General features: G+C 45.8%; 1 protein-coding gene and 1 non-coding gene across 5 annotated transcripts in view; both read right to left on the bottom strand.

Moving 5' to 3' along the window:
* Window positions 1-2,218: 2,218 nt before the first annotated feature.
* TMC5 (transmembrane channel like 5) overlaps window positions 2,219-18,991 on the bottom strand; it is a 91,015-nt gene continuing 74,242 nt past the window's right edge. For all 4 annotated transcript variants that reach the window (XM_063655220.1, XM_063655219.1, XM_054454184.2 and 1 more), the window contains 7 exons: window positions 13,904-13,979; window positions 13,598-13,731; window positions 10,382-10,555; window positions 8,786-8,864; window positions 6,644-6,748; window positions 4,176-4,218; window positions 2,219-3,427 (listed from right to left, as the gene is read on the bottom strand). In XM_063655220.1, coding sequence (XP_063511290.1) covers window positions 3,381-3,427; window positions 4,176-4,218; window positions 6,644-6,748; window positions 8,786-8,864; window positions 10,382-10,555; window positions 13,598-13,731; window positions 13,904-13,979 — 658 coding nt within the window. In that variant the 3' untranslated portion in view covers window positions 2,219-3,380. The remainder of the gene's footprint in view (window positions 3,428-4,175; window positions 4,219-6,643; window positions 6,749-8,785; window positions 8,865-10,381; window positions 10,556-13,597; window positions 13,732-13,903; window positions 13,980-18,991) is intronic.
* On the bottom strand, window positions 2,598-2,737 carry LOC129016440 (U4 spliceosomal RNA). Its single transcript, XR_008494829.1, has one exon. It is a non-coding gene; the product is annotated as a U4 spliceosomal RNA (small nuclear RNA).

The raw sequence follows: 18,991 nt of genomic DNA, 5'->3' as shown, positions 1-18,991 counted from the left end.
TAATCCTGTCACTTTGGGAAGCGAAGGCGGGAGGACTGCTTAAAGCCAGGAGTTCAACACTAGCCTGGGCAACATGGTGAGACCCCATCTCTACAAAAAATTTACAAATAGGGGCTGAGATGGGAGGATCACTGGAGCCTAGCAGGTTGAGGCTGCAGTGAGCTAGGATCGTGCCACTGCACTACAGCCTGGGCGACTGAGTTTGACTCCAATCTCTAAAAATTTCATAATAATAATAATATCCCTTTGTGTTGTGGGAAGATCTCTAGAGAGCCATGAGATCTCTTGTCTCTTGATCTTTATCCCAAATCCATTTTGCCTTTGATTGAGCCAGGCCAAATTAAGGATTTAGGTCCTATGCTAAGATGGTCAGGGCCTCAAAAGGTGGAGAATTTGAATGATGAAATAAGGTATTAATAACTCCTATTAAGCACTTCCTTGGAAGGCTTAGTATAGGGTTAATAACAGGATTTGGAATCAGAGAAAGCCAAGTCTGCATTCCTGTTCAGCAACTTACCAGCTGTATGACCTTGGGTAAGTTACTTAATTTATCTGTAAAATAGGGGTAGTATTCTTGCGGTGGTGGTGATTAAATGAAAGAGTGCATGTAAAATCCTTGCTAATTAACATTTATTGACTGCCTACCATATCCTAGACTGTTTAAAATGCTTTCCATGTACAGTAGTTTTTTTCTTTATTTTTTGAGACAGTCTCACTCTGTCACCCAGGCTGAACTGCAGTGGTGCGATCTCAGCTCACTGCAACCTCCACCTCCTGGGTTCAAGCAGTTCTTGTGCCTCAGCCTCCTGAGTAGCTGGGATTACAGGCGCACGCCACCACACCCAGCTAATTTTTGTATTTTTAGTAGAGATGAGGTCTTACCATATTGGCCAGGCTGGTCTCGAACTCCTGACCTCAGGTGATCCGCCCACCTCAACCTCCCAAAGTGCGGGGGTTACAGGCATGAGCCACTAGCCACTGCATGTACCCCTCCAAAAGAAGCAGGGCTGCACTGAAGTGGAGACAAGGGATGGAGGTGAAGGGAGAAGCATTCCAGATGGAAGCACTTAGCATCTGGTGAATGAGCAAAAGTGATGCTTTCAGAGAGAGTTCAGATTTCATTGTAGAAGCCCAAGCAGCGGTCGGGCGCAGTGGCTCACGCCTGTAATCCCAACACTTTGGGAGGCTGAAGCGAGCGGATCACCTGAGGTTAGGAGTTCGACACCAGCCCGGCCAACATGGCGAAACCCCGTTTCTACTAAAAATACAAAAATTAGCCGGACCTGGTGGCACGCTCCCGTAATCCCAGCTACTCGGGAGGCTGAGGCAGGAGAATCACTTGAACCCAGGAGGGGGAGGTTGCAGTGAGCTGAGATTGCGCCACTGCACTCCAGCCTGGGAGACAGAGGGAGGCTCCAACTCCATCTCAAAAAAAAAAAAAAAAAAAAGCAAAGAAAAAAGCACAAACAGCACTAAGATGACCCCAAGGGGAATAAAATCACTTCCAACATCACTTCCATGGGTTGCCTGAACTGACCCCACAGACAAGTCTCCCTTAGTTCCTGTGCTTCTTCAGAGCACCTACTACAAGTGTAATTAATTATTGCTTAAGAATTAAATTCATGTCTAAACCTGCTAGACAGGCAGCACCATGAATTGTTCACCATCTTGCTCACCACTATTTGGTCCATATTTGTTGAATGAATGGATGGATGAATGGATGGATGAACACTACATACAACTGTTACCAAAGATGACACCAAAAGAAATTAATTCCTCCAATGAAGTGAATTAATGAAAAAAATAAGTGAATGAAAAAGTGCGTGGTCAAGGGCAGTGGCGTGTGCCTGTAGTCCCAGCTACTTGGCAGGCTGAAGTGGGAGGACTGCTTGACCTAGGAGTTTGAGTCAAGCCTGGCAACACAGCCCAGCCTTATCTCTTAAAAATAAAAAAAAGGGAATGAATGACAGCACTGGTTGGGTGCTTGTGTTTCAAATGTATCTTAACTGCTTTCTAAATTCAGTTCCAATTAGGTTTTATGCGAGTGATTTCTTAGGAGGCTCCTCTGCCCTGAGTAGTTGTACCTTTCTGCTGGACCCTTCAGTGTTAAGAACAGCCACGTGGCTTGTGAATCATTTGGCAAACCTGCAAAAACATTATACACACACGTATTCATTACATATGCGCGCACACACACATTCCACACATCACCACCAGTTTCATATTTGGTTTGAATAAGACTTTTAATTTACTTTATTTATTTATTTATTTATTTTTTTGAGACAGAGTCTCACTCTGTTGCCCAGGCTGGAGTGCAGTGGTACAATCTCACCTCACTGCAACATCTGCCTCCCAGGTTCAAGCAATTCTCCTGCCTCAGCCTCCCAAGTAGCTGGGATTATAGGCATGCACCACCACGCCCAGCTAGTTTTTTTATTTTTAGTAGAGACAGGGTTTCAGCATGTTGGTCAGGCTGGTCTTGAACTCCTGACATTAAGTGATCCGCTTGCCTCAGCCTCCCAAAGTGCTGGGATTACAGGCATAAGCCATCGCACCCAGCTAATTTCTTTTCTTTTCTTTTATTTTTTCTTATTCAGTCTCCATAGAGACTGTCAAAAATTGCCAGCGCTGATTATATTTCAAGTCATCACAGTGGGGTACTGGGAAAATTTCCAATTAGCAATAATCGTGTCTCGGATAAATCTCATTGGCTACGGTACTGCCACTGTGCAAAGCTAGCTTGACGTAGGACTTTGATGGTCATGTATAACACTTCATAGGGGCAGAACCTCCTCCATCCCTGACTCCAAAGACTCATGTAATCAGTACGCAAGAAAGTTCAGAGATGAGACCTCTGGTTGTATTCCACCTTTGGGACACGGGGGATGTCTTTAGTTCAAAGTCACAAATAAATGCAGGTTCTACAATTCAGAGGCTTCATATCCCTGCTGGAGTATTACATATTTATTCAGGATGGGCCACTTTTCTTAGCAACAGTTTCTAAACCTTTGCCAGGTCTGGGAAGTCTGGCAGGAGAGATTTCTAAGAAGCAATCATTCATGCACACATTTCTTGAAGATAATATACATTATTCCCTAGTTATCTCTTCCAAGGTTTTTGTAGGCTCGTTTCAGTATTACAACAATCTTTATTGGAAAACCCCAAGTATTTTGTCTTGAAAAATCAGCAATCCAGGTGTTAAAAATAGCATGGAATGCCCAATTTTACTTTGATAATTACATGGTAGTCAGTTTCCACTCTTGGCTAAAGGCTTGGATTTTCTTCTGGGAAGTTCCTAAAGGCACAGGTGGCATGGAAGAAATCATTCCATTTTCATCTCCTCTCCTTATTTGATTGGTGTCTGGTTACCAAAACAGTCATCAGGCCCTGGGATTACCTTCTTGAACTGATCTTCTAAATCGCAAGTCTAGTTTGACACAGGAAAGAGAAGTTAACACAGGCACACTCTGCCCCATCTCTACAAGGGAAAGACCAACTTGCCTTCAAGATTCCATAGCTTCTCATGCCTTCCTTGCCTCTTCCTTTTAGTTTCTATAATCCTTCCCTTGAACTCCCATCACTGGAAGTCATCAGTGAATGCTATCTCAAAAAAAAAATGGGTTTGCTTGTTTGTTTCCTGCCCAGAATTCGCTCTCCTGGCATCAGCCCAAGATTTTCTTTAGGAAGTCACCCTTCCCTACTCTCGGTCCCTATGGTTTTCATGGTTGCACCACCTGTATCTACAGATGAAATCATGTGATCAAGGGAACTGCCACATTTTTGCAGCCACAACAATTGGTTCATAGATGGGGACATCACCCAGTCAGATCCTGTGAAACACCATGAGAATCCTGGGTCCCTCAGTCTTTCCCACCAGACTGACTCTGAGAAGATACAAGAAGTTGATAAAGCTGTCTTGCACTTATTAGGAAGAGTCTATTGCAAAAGGAACTAACATGGGTAAGAACGGAACTGAAAGAAACCGGGTTCTGGTGACATTGTGACATTGTTAGGCGAGGCCTAAAGCAAGAATTATTCTTGGAATTTTGCTTAAGCCAGTTTGGATCCAATTTGCAACTGAAAAAGTAACGGACACACGAGCAATTCTTACACTTGTCTTAGGATATTTCACCAGAAATAAATGTGTCTTATTCTGTCCCAGTTTAATTACTCACCAAGACTGCCATCACGTTCCCCCAAATGCAAAGAGCCTTGTTGCTGAAAAAGAAAAAAACAAGCAGCCACGTCAAGGAGGAAGAATGCAGATTCTGGGTCTTGTTGCATAGTTGGCACAATTTGTGAGCCCCCCACCATTTTAAAATTAAGGGATGACAGATTAAGGCCAAGTCTCTGCCATAGAAATATTGAACATGTTTTGTTTTTTAGGGAGAGTGATTCCATTCATTCATTCCACAGATACTCTTTTTTTTTTTTTTTGACAGAGTCTTGCTTTGTCTCCCAGACTGGAGTGGAATGGCGTGATCTCGGCTCACTGCAACCTCCGCCTCTCGGGTTCCAGCAATTTTCTCGCCTCAGCCTCTGGAGTAGCTGGGATTATAGGTGCCTGCCACCACGCCTGGCTAATTTTTTTTTTTATGTTTAGTAGAGACAGGGTTTCACCATGTTGGTCAGGCTGGTCTCGAACTCCTGACCTCAAGTGATCTGTCCACCTCGGCCTCCCAAAGTGCTGGGATTACCGGTGTGAGCCACCGCACCTGGCCATTCCACAGATATTCACTGAGCATTCATATTATGCCAGGTAATAAATTAGGACCTGGGGTGACAAGTGCACAGACGTGGTCCTTACCTTCAGAGAATCTACCTTTAGGCCTCTAGATCCCTTACCTAAATTGTGCTGACAATATAAATTTGCACAGATGGTAAATTACATGTCAATCACTTCTGTCAAGATCACAATTTCCAACATGAGTGGCAATTGCATTAAGGTGGATTTACTGTTCATCTGTATTTTCAGGACACTCAGGAAGCAAGCAAGGCTTTGGAATTAGAGCAGGGTTTCATGTATCTTTATATTCTCTTGGTAAGAATGAAATTGATTAAATCTTTTTAAGGGAATGATATAGCAGTATCTATTAACATTGTCATGTACATGCTTTGTGGCAGAAATATTCACAAAAAATAACTTTTTAATTTTTTTTTTGGGACACGGAGTCTTGCACTGTTGTCCAGGCCGGAGTGCAATGGCACGACCTTGGCTCACTGCAATCTCCACCTCCTGGGTTCAAGTGATTCCTGTGCTTCAGCCTCCCAAGTAGCTGGGATTACAGATGTGCACCATAACACCCAGCTAAGTTTTCTTGTTTGTTTGTTTTTGTTTTTTATATTTTTACTAGAGATGGGTTTCTCCATGTTTGCTGGGCTGGTCTCGAACCCCTGACCTCAAGTGATATACCTGCCTCGGCCTCCCAAAGTGCTGGGGATTACAGGAGGAAACCACTGCACCCAGGGTAATTTTTTTTAGAGACAGGGTCTTGTTCTGCCTCCCAAGCTGGAGTGCAGTGGTGGGATCATAGCTCACTGTAGCCTCAAACTCCTGGGTTTGAGCAATCCTCTCACCTCAGCTTCCTGAGTAGCTGAAGCTACAGTTGCATGCCACCGTGCCTAATTACTAAAATTTTTTAAGGGATGGGGTCTCGCTATGTTGGTCTTAAACTCCTCGCCTCAAGCAGTCCTCCCCTCCCTCAGAGTAGCTGCGATTATAAACACCCAAAAAATAATTGTAACAAAATGTTTCATCATCTACTGTTTTGAGTATTTAAAAACATAGAAACAACCCAAATATCCAAATATGTACAGAATTAAACATCGTTCAAGATGTAGTATTTAGTGGTGGGCTGCGGGGGAAGGAAGTTATGATACTATTTGTATAATATAGCCTCACTTTTGTAATAAACAAGTAAATTAAAGTGTTGGTAGATACAGGTATGTTTGCAGATGCCTAGGGAAATAGATTTGCAAGAATAGACACTGAAGTATTCACAGTGAGATGAGATTTCAGGGCCCTTTTCATCTCAGTGGGATCTACTTCTGTATTATCGGGGTTGTGAAAAACAAGCGTGCAAGTTCCATGAGGGCAGGGGCTTTGTTTTGTTCACCGTAACCCCAGCACCTAGAAAAAGTACAGGCATGAAAAGTGCTGAATAAATGAATATTACTTCTTCTTTTTTTTTTTTTTTTTTTTTTGAGACAGAGTGTCACTCTGTCACCCAGGCTGGAGTGCAGTGGCACGATCTTGGCTCACCGCAACCTCCGTCTCCTGGGTTCAAGTGATTCTTCTGCCTCAGCCTCCCAAGTAGCTGGGGCTACAGGCGTGTGCCGCCATGCCCAGCTAATTTTTGTATTTTTAGTAGAGACAGGGTTTCACCATATTGTCCAGGCTGGTCTCAAACCCCTGACCTCGTGATCCACCTGCCTCGGCCTCCCAAAGTGCTGGGATTACAGGCGTGAGCCACTGCACCCGGCCATGAATATTATTTTTAAGTAAAAACCACAGAAATACTTAAGACAGAGAGTGAAGGGCCCTTCCATGATCCCAAGAGCTTGGTCTGTAGTTCTCTGATTCACTTTTTACATGGAAGCAAGTTCGTGTCCCAGGGGTCCCCAAGGCAGCCTCCAGCCTCACCTCCACCTCTCTCCTTTCCAGAACAAGTGAGCTGGGGTTTGCTTTCTTCTCCATATCCTGCAGCTTGATCAATTTTTCTATCAGGAACATTTTATCTTTGCCCTCCTACCAAGAAGGAAAACAAAACCAGAAAGAAAGAAAAATATGAATGAATGATGGTATGGAATTGAGAAAGCAATTGATGGGAAGAACTTTGATTTTCAGGCAGGTAGGTCCTAGAAGTTGCATAGAGGTTGCTGCCATCTTTTGGTGAAAGAAAAGAAACATTTCACAGTAAAACCAAATTATCCCCCAGAGCCTTCCTGCACTGTAGTATTCTCCTTTAAAGCAATTCCCCTAACAGGCTTGAGAAAGTAGCCTCCAGAAGTCGGCTGCTGGAAGCAACTTACATGCCACATCCCAATAGTCAGGAAAAACGGTTTCCAGTATCCCCCATAGGCATGTGCCCCAGAGCGAGACTCCATGTCAAAACAAAAAAAAAGATATCTGTAGGATATGGAAAATATGAAACAGATGACCTGCATTCTTTAACAATAAAAAGAAAAGAGGAAGTAGGGAGGGGAAGTGGTAAATGGTTGTAGAGTAAAAGAAAGTTAGGCATATCGGCTGGGTGCGGTGGCTCACACCTGTAATCCCAGCACTTTGGGAGGCCAAGGTGGGTGGATCACTTGAGGTCAGGAGTTTCAGACCAGCCTAGTCAACATGGTGAAACCCCGTCTCTACTAAAAATACAAAAATTAGCCTGGCGTGGTGGTACACACCTGTAATCCCAGCTACTCAGGAGGCTGAGGCAGGAGAATCACTTGAACCCGGGAGGCAGAGGTTGCAGTGAGCCAAAATCATGCCACTGCATTCCAGCCTGGGAGACACAGTGAGATTCCGTCTCAAAAAAAAGAAAAAAGAAAGAAGGGCACATTAACCAAATGCAACATGTACCCCCTTTTCAGATCCTGACTTGTGCAGTTCTAGTATAAAAAGACACTTAAGGGGACAATTGGGGAAACGTAAACATTGGATATAAGATGATAATAATAAATTATTGGTAAGTTTTTTAAGTGTGATGATAATATTGTAGTTATGTTTTTTTTAAAGTCTTTATCTCGGCCGGGCGTGGTGGCTCGCACCTGTAATCCCAGCACTTCGGGAGGCCGAGGCAGGCAGATCACATGAGGTCGCAAGTTTGAGACCAGCCTGACCAACATGGAGAAACTCCATCTCTACTAAAAATACAAAATTAGCCGGGTGTGGTGGCGGGCGCCTGTAATTCCAGCTATGCGGGAGGCTGAGGCAGAAGAATCGCTTGAACCCGGGAGGCAGGGGTTGCAGTGAGCCAAGATCGCTCCACTGCACTCCAACCTGGGCAACAAGAGTGAAACTCTGTCTCTAAATAAATAAATAAATAAATAAATAAAGTCTTTATCTTATAGAGATATATAAAAGTTTTAATAGACAAAAAATAATATAAACCCTAAGATTTGCTTTAAAATAATCCAAGGAGCCAGATGGAGTGGCACCTGCCTGTAATCTTAGCTACTCCGGAGGCTGAGGCAGAAGCCCAGGAATTTGAATCCAGCCAGGGCAACATAGCAAGACCCCCACCTCTAAAAAAATAAAATAAGGCTGGGTGTGGTGGCTCATGCCTGTAATCCCAGCACTTTGGGAGGCAGGTGGATCACCTGAGGTCAGCAGTTCGAGACCAGCCTGGCCAACATGGTGAAACCCTGTCTCCACTAAAAATTCAAAAATTAGCTGTGCGTGGTGGCAGGCACCTGTAATTCCAGCTACTTGGGAGGTTGGGGCAGGAGAATCGCTTGAACCCTGAAGGCAGAAGTTGCAGTGAGCCAAGATTGCGCCACTGCACTCCAGCCTGGGCAACAAGAGCAAAACTCTGTCTCAAAATAATAATAATTATTATTACTATTAAAATAAATAAATACTAAGAATAAAAATAAGGGATTTGCTGGGAAGAGAAAGTGTAGATGAAATAAGAATATAAAAAGATTGATGGTTGTTAGGGCTGAGAGCAGGGATATGAGAGTTCATTGTAGTATTCTCTTTATTTTGGAGGATGTTTGAAAGTGTTCCTTATACAGCGTTTAAAAAGGGTGAGGGCGGACATCAGAGGGATCCAAGGAGACTTACATTAATGATCTGCTCATGGAGCAGCCTTATCATAATCTTCCTTCCCTCTGTGATCTGCCAGTAAAGATAGGTGATGATTCTGGAAGAGGAGAAAAGAAAGAATGACACTCTTGCCAATGTTTTGCAGGCTCTGAATTTCCACTGGATGCAAAGGAACTGGAATCTGTGCTTGCAGATGGATTTGGGCCCAAACGTGTTTCTGAAAAGTCATGTCAGGGAGAGTTATAGGTTAAATACATTGGAACAATGGTTCCTGAAGGGAGAAATAAGCCCATGCCGCAGCCCCTCTTCAGAACAATTAATTGAGCATCTCTGGGCATGTCATCTCCTTAAGAGGAGAAAAGCAGGTATTGCTTTCTTAATAGAACAAGTTTTTAAAAAGTCCCTAAGATGACCCGGCGCGGTGGCTCATGCCTAGAATCCCAGCACTTTGGGAGGCCAAGGCGGGCGGATCACCTGAGGTCAGGCGATCGAGATCATCCTGGCTGACACAGTGAAACCCCATCTCTACTAAAAATACAAAAATTTAGCCAGGCGTGGTGGTGGGTGCCTGTAGTCCCAACTACTCGGGAGGCTGAGGCAGGAGAATGGCATGAACCCAGGAGGTGGAACTTGCAGTGTGCTGAGATCGCTCCACTGCACTCCAGCCTGGGTGACAGTGCGAGACTCCGCCTCAAAAAAAAAAAAAAAATTCCTAAGACAAGAAGATAGTATATAACATTTCCCCCCTTCCCCCAGTGATGGGGTCTTGCTCTGTTGCCCAGGCTGGAGTACAGTGGCACGATCAGAGAACACTGCAGCCTCAAACTCCTAGGCTCAAGCAATCCTCCCATCTTAGCTTCCCAAGAAGCTCGGACTACAGGCACAAGCCACTGCACCAGGCTAAGTAACTTTTAAAAAAACTATCAATGCAAGGTTGGGCAAGGTGGCTAACACCTGTAATCCCAACACTTTGAGAAGCTGAGGCAGGAGGATAATTTGAGGCCAGGAGTTTGAGGCCAGCCTGGGCAACACAGGGAGACCCCATCTCTCCAAAAAATTTAAAAATTAGCCAAGTGTACTGGTGCACACCTGCAATCCCAGCTACTTGGGGGCTGAGGTGAGAGGATGGCTTGAGCCTGAAAGGTTGAGGTTGCAGCAAGCCATGACCATGCCGCTACAGTCTAGCCTGAGTGATAGATCATGACCCTGTCTCAACCAAAAAAGAAAGGAAAGAAAGAGAGGAAGAAGGAAGGAAGGACAGAAGGAAGGAAGGAAAAGGGGAAGGGAAGGGAGGGGAAGGGAGAAAGAAAGAAAGAGAAGGAAGGAAGGAAAGAAAAAATGAAGAGGAAAGGAATGGAACTGAAAGGAAAGGGAAGGGAAGGGAAGGGAGAAAGGGAGAAAGGGAGAGAGGGAGGGAGGGGAGGGAAGAGAAGAGAAAAGAAGAAAAGGAAGGAAAGAAGGAAGGAAGGAAAGAAAACTACCTATGCAAGGGTAGAGTCACCCAGAACACTGAGCTATGCTATAGCCATTTGCTTTCCAACCAAACATCCCTACTGCTGTTTCCCCCGAGAGCTCCTGGCTTTCCTTGCTAGATTCCCCAGGTACCACACTCACAGCACAATGAGGGTGAGGATGAAAAAGAAGTGCACACTTCCAATGAGGTTCCGATAGATCCAAACAACCCACAGGTAGCCAGGCCGTGTACTTAGGGTGTCGATCCAGCTGTAGATGGAGTGAATGAAGAAAGGCAGACCTCGAAAAGGGCCACAGTCAGCTGAAGGCTTCAATCTGGTAAAACAAAGATGGAAGAACATCTCTAGCACAAGACTCAGGGATGGTTATTCTAGAATCAGGGTGTCCTTTCTGGGCTCTGGGCCTGAAAACATCAAGTCTTGCCTGATCCAATCACACCCACTTCCCAAAGAAACCCTCTTGCTCACAGCCTTGCTGGGGTGACCTGTACTCCAAGGACCGGCTCTCAGATCAGAGCTGACCCAACAGCAGCCAATCCAAAGGCCAAGCAGTGACTTCTGCAGGAACTTGGCTCAATGATATGAATGGGGGCAGTCAGACTTCTTTTCTTAAGAAGTTGAATTAAGGCCAGGCACTATGGCTTATGCCTCTAATCCCAACAGTTTGGGAGGTCAAGGTTCAAGGCCAGAGTTCAAGGCCAGCCTGGGCAACATAGTGAGACTCCGTCTCTACAAAAAAATAATTAGCTGGGCATGGCAGCACATGCCTGTGGTCCTGGCTACATAGGAGGCTGAGGTGGGAGGATCACTTTAGCCCAGGAGGTTGAGGCTATAGTGAGCGATGATCACACCACTGTACTGCAGCCTGGGCAACAGAGCAAGACCCTGTCTGAAAAAAAAAAAAAGAACTGGAATTAAAGACAAGTATGGTGGCTCGCCTGCAATTCCAGCACTTTGAGAGGCCAAGGCAGAAGGATCACTTGAGGCCAAGAGTTCGAGACCAGCCTAGGCAACATAGCGAGACCCCCATTTCTAAAAAAAAAAAAATTAGCCAGGCATGCCAGGCGCGGTGGCTCACGCCTGTAATCCCAGCACTTTGGGAGGCCGAGATGGGTGGATCACGAGGTCAGGGGATCAAGACCATCCTGGCTAACACGGTGAAACCCCGTCTCTACTAAAAATACAAAAAATTAGCTGGGCGTGGTGGCGGGCGCCTGTAGTCCCAGCTACTCGGGAGGCTGAGGCAGGAGAATGGTGTGAACCCGGGAGGCGGAGCTTGCAGTGAGCCGAGATTGCGCCACTGCACTCCAGCCTGGATGACAGAGCGAGACTCCGTCTCAAAAAAATAAAAAATAAAAAAATAATTAGCCAGGCATGGTGATGTGTGCCTATAGTCCCAGCTACTCGGGAGGCTAAGGAGGGAGAATCACTTGAGCCCAGGAGTTTGAGCTGTGATTGCGCCCCTGCACTCCTGTCTGGGTGACAGAGCAAGGCTCTGTCTCAAAGAAAGACATTGAGTTAAGAACCATAAAGAGGGAAGCCTGTTAGCTATGGAGGAATGAGCAGAAACTATAGGGCAACAAGGAACTGGTGAGGAAGAGAGAGAAGAGAGTGGATACGCCAAGAGGAGCAAGGGCGTTGTGGAGCAAGGAACTGAGGGCCCCAGTTTCACATGTGTCCTAAAAATTATCTCCCTTGTTCATTAATTCATTCAATTATTCATTCAACCATGGTTTATTCTATTAAGCACTGTTCTAGCCAGGCTCTGGGGACTTCATATTAAGCAAGTTCCTGCCCTATTGGGATTACATCCTGGTGGGAAAAACAGACAACCGTTGAGTAACAATTAAAGACTCACACAGAGGCATTCCTGATTATGAATGATAGAATGAAGGAAAGACACTCAGGCCTGAGAGAGAGAAGCAGTGAGGAACTGAGAGCAGACAAGGAGGGCTGTGAAGATCAGATCTTGGAGAGGGCCTTGGAGCTGAGAATCAGAGGGTGGAGAGGAGGCAGCCAAGCAAAGGGAGTGGGAAAAGGACTTCACTCTGAGGACTCTGCCCATGTTGGGAGGGGCTTGCTGGCTTCCAGGAATGGGGTGAGGGCGGTGGGGCGGGGAACAGTGGAGCCAAAGGGAGGTGGGGTTGGAGAGGTGGGAGGAGCCGGATCAGTCCTGTTAATTTAGATGAAATTAATTTAGATGAAGTTCTGTTAATCTAGATGAAGTTAATTTAGATGAAGTTCTGTTCCGGATGTGGAGGAATGGGGTTGGGGGGCATCTCCCCATTCTGGGAAGCTTCAGTTCTTGTCAGAAGTAGAAAGCTACTCCTGACTATGGGCATCGGATGGGTGGTGATCAAACTAGGATGTATTCCCTCCCTGGCTTTTAGTGTCTGTTGGTTAGCCAGGGAACTTAGGTTAGGCACTGTATTAAGCATGTCTTTTTATTCTGATGTTTTGACATCTGGGGTCTTACTGACTCCAGCTCCCAGGGCTAGCTGCCCTTCCCTGGGCTAACTTACAAAGCACACCTTTCAAATGCAAACCAACCAATCCAGATCCCACACCTGCAACCGCCCCCTTTATCAGGCTCTCACACTCTGGGCCACCACTCCTCTGCCCTAATCACCCCAGGGCCAGATGCCAGACAACTCAGGGCGGATCCACGTCCCACAGTCTACTGACAAGCCAGCCAACCCTAAACCTGCTTCCCCCCTGCCTTGCCCATTCCTTACCACAGAAAACCACAATAAAGGCTCTAGCCCACGTTTCCCCTCACTCCCTCTGCCCCTGAACAACCCTGATGCTTCCCTGTGTGGTCCCTTGAGTGGTCCCTTGTGTGGTCCCTTGTGGCATAGAGTGCCCCCTCTTCTCAGGAACTGTGAGTAATAAACTATCTTTTTAGTGATGGTCATTCCTGACCTGTTGGGCTTCACCATACCTAGATTATTTATTTATTTATTTATTTATTTATTTATTTATTTAGACAGAGTCTCACTCTGCCACCCAGGCTGAAGCGCAATGGTGCAATCTTGGCTCACTGCAACCTCCACCTCCCGGGTTCAAGTGATTCTCCTGCCTCAGCCTCCCGAGCAGCTGGGATTATAGGCATGCACCACCACACTTGGCTAATTTTTGTATTTTTAGTAGAGACAGGGTTTCACCGTGTTGGCCAGGCTGGTCCTGAACTCCTGACCTCAAGTGATCCACCCGCCTCGGCCTCCGATAGTGCTGGGATTATAGGCGTGAGCCACTGCGCCCGGCCTCACCACACCTGAATTATAATAAAACCTACATTTTAAAACACACAGCCATCCACCCAGTCTCTAAAACCTCCCCCAAGGCCACCTTCTCCTACCTCCAGATGGTGATGGCCAGAGTGCACAAGACCCCGGTGAAGGATGGGAAAAAGAGCAAGAAGATGAAGAAAGTCATCATCTGTGAGGCCCGCCAGGCTTTGCTCGGAGGCTGGAAATTCATCATCAGGCTGATCTGAAGAGAGAGAAGTAGCCACCTCCCATCTGCAGCCAGAGCAGCAGCAGAGGGACCCCAGCCAGGCCCAGCTTCCTGAGACCTTTGCAGAGCCCCCTTCCCCAGCTTTAAGTGCCACCAGGTCACAGGCGACTGAACGAAGCTGATTAATGGCAATGTCGGACTGACTCACATTTTTGGAGTAGAACATGATGAAAAGCATAATCATTTGGATAAAGGGCAGCAGAGGGCAGAAGAAGATTCCAATCCTGTGAGGGAGAGAGGGTGAGTGTCAGAGGCTGGGGTTGACACAAGGAGTCGGGGTGAATCTGGGATGGTTGGAGGGAAGAGAAAGAAGATATTGTGGCCTGGATTGTATGTCCCCAAAATCCATATATTGAGGCCTTCACCCCGAATATCTCAGAACGTGACTGTATTTGGATACAGGGCCTTTGAGAGGTGATTAAGGTAGAATGAGATCACTGTAGGAGGCCCTAATCCAGTACAACTGGTGTCCCTAAAAGAAGAGATTAGGAGGCCAGGAACGGTGGCTCATGCCTGTAATCCCAGAACTTTGGGAGGCCAAGGGGGGGTGAATCACCTGAGGTCAGGAGTTCAAGACCAGCCTGGTCAACATGATGAAACCCCATCTCTATAAAAAATACAAAAATTAGCCAGGCATGATGGCGTATGCTTGTAATTTCAGCTACTTGAGAGGCTGAGGCAGGAGAATCGCTTGAACCTGGGAGGCAGAGGTTGCAGTGAGCCAAGATTGTGCCATTGTACTCCAGCCTGGGCGACAGAGCAAGACTCCTTCTCAACAACAAAAAAAGAAGAGATTAGGACATAGACACACACAGAAACGAAGACCATGTAAAGACATGGGGAGAAGATGGCCATCTATAAGCCAAGGAGAGAGGCTTGAGACAGATCCCTCCCTTATGACCCTCAGAAGAAACCAACCCCACCCGCACCTTGATCTTGGCCTTCTGGCCTCCAGAACTGTGAGATATGAAATTGATGTTGTTTAAGGCCCTCAGTGTGTGAGACTTTGTTATGGCAGCCCCAGCAAACTAATACAGAGGGGGCCTGCTTCCATCCCAGAAAATTAGGCAGATTCCCACCATACCCAGTATCCTCAGCTGCCTTCTTCCCAGCTCTGGAAAAGAGATTTTATAGAGAAATCACCCACCCACCTATTAAACCAACAGATGGTATTCAGCATGCCCTAAGCTAGCGTGTCCCACATGCCTTGCCCCTCTCCTTCTTCCTCCCCCATGATATTCAAGGTCTGAGGTACTGTAGGGACAAGGCATTGAACAGCACTGAGTTCCAAATGAGAAAGGCATTCCCTTTCCAACTCCCTGCAGTGCTCGTGAGCAACAAAAGGAGAAAATCTCAGTGTGGTTCTAGAATGCCGTAACTCCTAACATGTGCCAATCTCCCATTTTTTAACAAGAAAGGAGTAGGCTTCGGGCTGAGAGCCTTGGCAAACAGTAACATCTCGCTAGAATTTAATGACTTTTTGGAATGGGATTGCTTTTATTATTCCAGTTATTTGTGATTTCTTTCGAATGGCACTGGTTTTCCATTTATGATTGTAAATAAAGACTCCCCTAAAAATATATGTGAGAGGCCAGGCACGGTGGCTCATGCCTGTAATCCCATCACTTTTGGAGGCCAAAGCGGGCAGATCACCTGAGGTCAGGAGTTTGAAACCAGCCTGGCCAACATGGCAAAACCCCCATCTCTACCAAAAATAGAAAAATTAGCTGGGCGTGGTGGCAGGCGCCTGACGTTTTGACATCTAGGGTCTTACTGACCCCAGGAAGACTGCTGATGTTGGGAAAAGTAGTCTGGCCATTTACAAAGGCCTTTCTGCTGCATTATTTCAACTAGGATGCCATTGGGCAAGTTACTTAAACTCTCTCTAAACCTTAGTTTTCTAATCTTTAAATGGTGGACATACTAGTACCTACTCACAGGGTTTTTTGAGAGGAATAAATGGGCATGGTGGCTCACTCCTGTTATCCCAGCACTTTGGGAGGCTGATGAAAAGCAGCTATCATCTACCACGGCATTAAAAAAATGCATTTGAGTAAAAAAAAAAAAAAAGGCAAATAATAAAAAAATTAAGTAGATACTGGTACAGGTGAAACGTCACTATACCAAAAAATAGGCAGGCTGGTGTACAATAGACGAAAACTTGGGAAACATGTTCCTCACTTCATCTCTACTACTGTCCCTAACATACATCCTTTTCTGTCATTATATTATCTTCTTGTAAAACTCATCATCAAAGACAATATTCTCCTAAAACCCGCAAAGATTAGAACTGTAATAACCACGGAGAAAAAAAAGGTATGTGTTTTTGATTGTGCTTATTCATGATTTATCAACAAAAATCTCAAAGGCCCAGAAGTCATAATGGTAATTTCTTTTTTTTTTCTTTTTGAGACAGAGTGTTGTTCTGTCTCCCAGGCTGGAGTGCAGTGGCATGATCTCGGCTCACTACAACCTCCACCTCCCTGGTTCAAGTGATTCTCCTGCCTCAGCTTCCCAAGTAGCTGAGATTACAGGCATCTGCTACCACAGCCGGCTAATTTGTATTTTTTAGTAGAGTCAGGGTTTCACCATGCTGGCCAGGCTGGTCTCGAACTCCTGACGTCAAGTGATCTGCCCACCTCAGCCTCCCAAAGTCCTGGGGTTACAGGCGTGAGCCACCATGCCTATTTAATCCCCTCGAAAACTCTGTGAGTAGGTATCTCTACCATTTAAAGATTAGAAAACTAAGGTTTGGAGAGAGTTTAAGTAACTTGCCCAATGGCATCCTAGAAATAATGTGGAAGAAAGGACTTTGTAAACTGCCAGATTGCCAGCGGGTGGTCTAGCAGCATGCAAACACATCACCTAAACTATCCAAGAAAGATCCTCACCGTCTCTAAAAAATAAACTCATTAACTTTGAGTTATTTGCAGACAGCCAAATCACCCAGGGCAACTTTAAAGAGTCAGAAAATAAAACACTTTCCCATTGTATGACATATTGGTGTTTGCAAAGCAGTTTTCATCTACCATGGCATTTAATCCTCAACATGATTCAAAGGCAGCTATTCTTTTTTTTTTTTTGAGACAAAGTTTCACTCTTGTCGCCCAGGCTGGAGTGCAATGGCGCGATCTCTGTTCATTGCAGCCTCCAACTCTCAGGTTCAAGTGATTCTCCTGCCTCAGCCTCCTGAGTAGCTGGGATTACAGGCGCCCCCAACCATGCCCAGCTAATTTTTTGTGTGTATTTTTAGTAGAGATGGGGTTTTGCCATGTTGGCCAGGTTGGCCTCGAACTCCTGGCCTCAGGTGATCTGGCCTCCCAAAGTGCTGGGATTACAGGTGTGAGCCACCGCACCCAGCCTTTTCTTTTCTTTTCTTTCTTTTTTTTTTTTTTTTGAGACAGAGTTTCACTCTTATTGCCCAGGCTGGAGTACCATGGCACTATCTTGGCTCACTGCAACCTCTGCCTCCCGGGTTCAAGTGATTCTCGTGCCTCAGCCTCTCAGGTAGCTGGGGTTACAGGCATGCACCACCACGCCCAGCTAATTTTGTACTTTTAGTAGAGATGGGGTTTCACCATGTTGGTCAGGTTGGTCTCGAACTCCTGACCTTAGGTGATCCGCCCACCTCAGCCTCCCAAAGTGCTGGGATTACAGGCATGAGCCACCGCATCTGGCCTTAAAGGTAGCTATTCTTATATGCATTTACAGATGAGTCTGAGGCTCAGACTAGCACAGTGATCTCCATGAGTGGCAGAGCCAGCCTCAGAATTCAGTTTATCCAGTTCTAAATCCAATACTTTCAAATTAGCAACACCCCATCAGATGGAACCTGGGAATGTGATTCACCACACAGAATTCCGGCATTAACTGCATCATGTTAAAATAAATAAGGAAAAGTAAGGCAGGAAGATTGCTTGAGCTCAGGAGGTTGAGGCTGCAGTGAGCCATGATCATGCCACTGCACTCCAGCCTGAGCAACAGAGTGAGACCCTGTCTCAAAAATAAATAAATAGGCTGAGCATGGTGACTCACACCTATAATCCCAGCACTTTGGGAGGCTGAGGCGAGTGGGTCACTTGAGGCCAGGAGCTCAAAACCAGTCTGGCCAACATAGTGAAACCCTGTCTCTACTAATGCAAAAATTAGCCAGGTGTGGTGGCGCCTGCCTGTAGTCCCAGCTACTTGGGAGGCTGAGGCACGAGAATTGCTTGAACTTGGGAGGTGGAGGTTGCACCACTGCACTTCAGCCTCAGCAACAGAGCAAGACTCTGTCTCAAAAAAAAATAAGAAAATAAAAAATAAATAAATAAGGAAACACAGCCACTGGCTAATGGTTTGCAGTGTCTAGGTGAGTTTGTAAAAATATTTGCTGCAACCAGTTGGCTATTCTCAATGCACGCAGAGTTTCTAAAACAGATGTCACAAATCCCAAAAACTACAGAGAACCCACCAAATGGTGTATCAAATATAAGAAACACACAGCCCTCTCTGTGTGTTTCTTTATTCTCCCATTGCTGCAGAGACATGGATGCAAAGTAAAGTTTGCATCCAAACAGCCTAAGGGCAATGCAAAATGGCAAATCAATGCTAACAGACAACAGTTAAAGGTGGAGATTGTGACAAACTGGAGATACTCAGTTTGCCACAGATCTTTGTGGAGAGAAGCCGGATGTTTCTGGAGAGAAGCCAGAAATTTAAGTGTTACGTGAAATCTCCTGAAGTTTAAATATGGGTTGGTTGTGTTAGTCCATCAGGCTGCTATAACTATAACGCCATAAACTGGGTGGCTTATAAATAGCAGAGGCTGGGCATGGTGGCTCATGCTTGTAATCCCAACACTTTGGGATCCGCCAAGGTGGGCGGATCACCTGAGGTCAAGTGTTCAAGACCAGCCTGGCCAACATGGTGAAACCCCATCTCTACTAAAAATACAAAAATTGTCTGGGCAGGTGGCGCATGCCTGTAGTCCCAGCTACTTGGGAGACTGAGGCAGGAGAATCACTTGAACCTGGGAGGCAGAGGTTGCAGTGAGCCGAAATCATACCACTGCACTCCAGCCTGGGCGACAGAGGGAGACTCCATCTAAAAAATAAAAATAAATAAATAAAACAGCAGAAATTTATTTCTTATGGTTCTGGAGGTTGGGAAGTCCAAGATCAAGGTGCTGGTAGATTCGGTGTCTGGTGAGGCCCTGCTTAGTGATTCCCAGATGTTGCCTTCTCTCCATGTCCCC

The sequence above is a fragment of the Pongo pygmaeus genome, chromosome 18 (genome assembly GCF_028885625.2).
Source record: "Pongo pygmaeus isolate AG05252 chromosome 18, NHGRI_mPonPyg2-v2.0_pri, whole genome shotgun sequence".
Lineage (NCBI taxonomy): Eukaryota > Metazoa > Chordata > Mammalia > Primates > Hominidae > Pongo > Pongo pygmaeus.
This window is presented reverse-complemented; position numbering and strand designations above follow the sequence as displayed.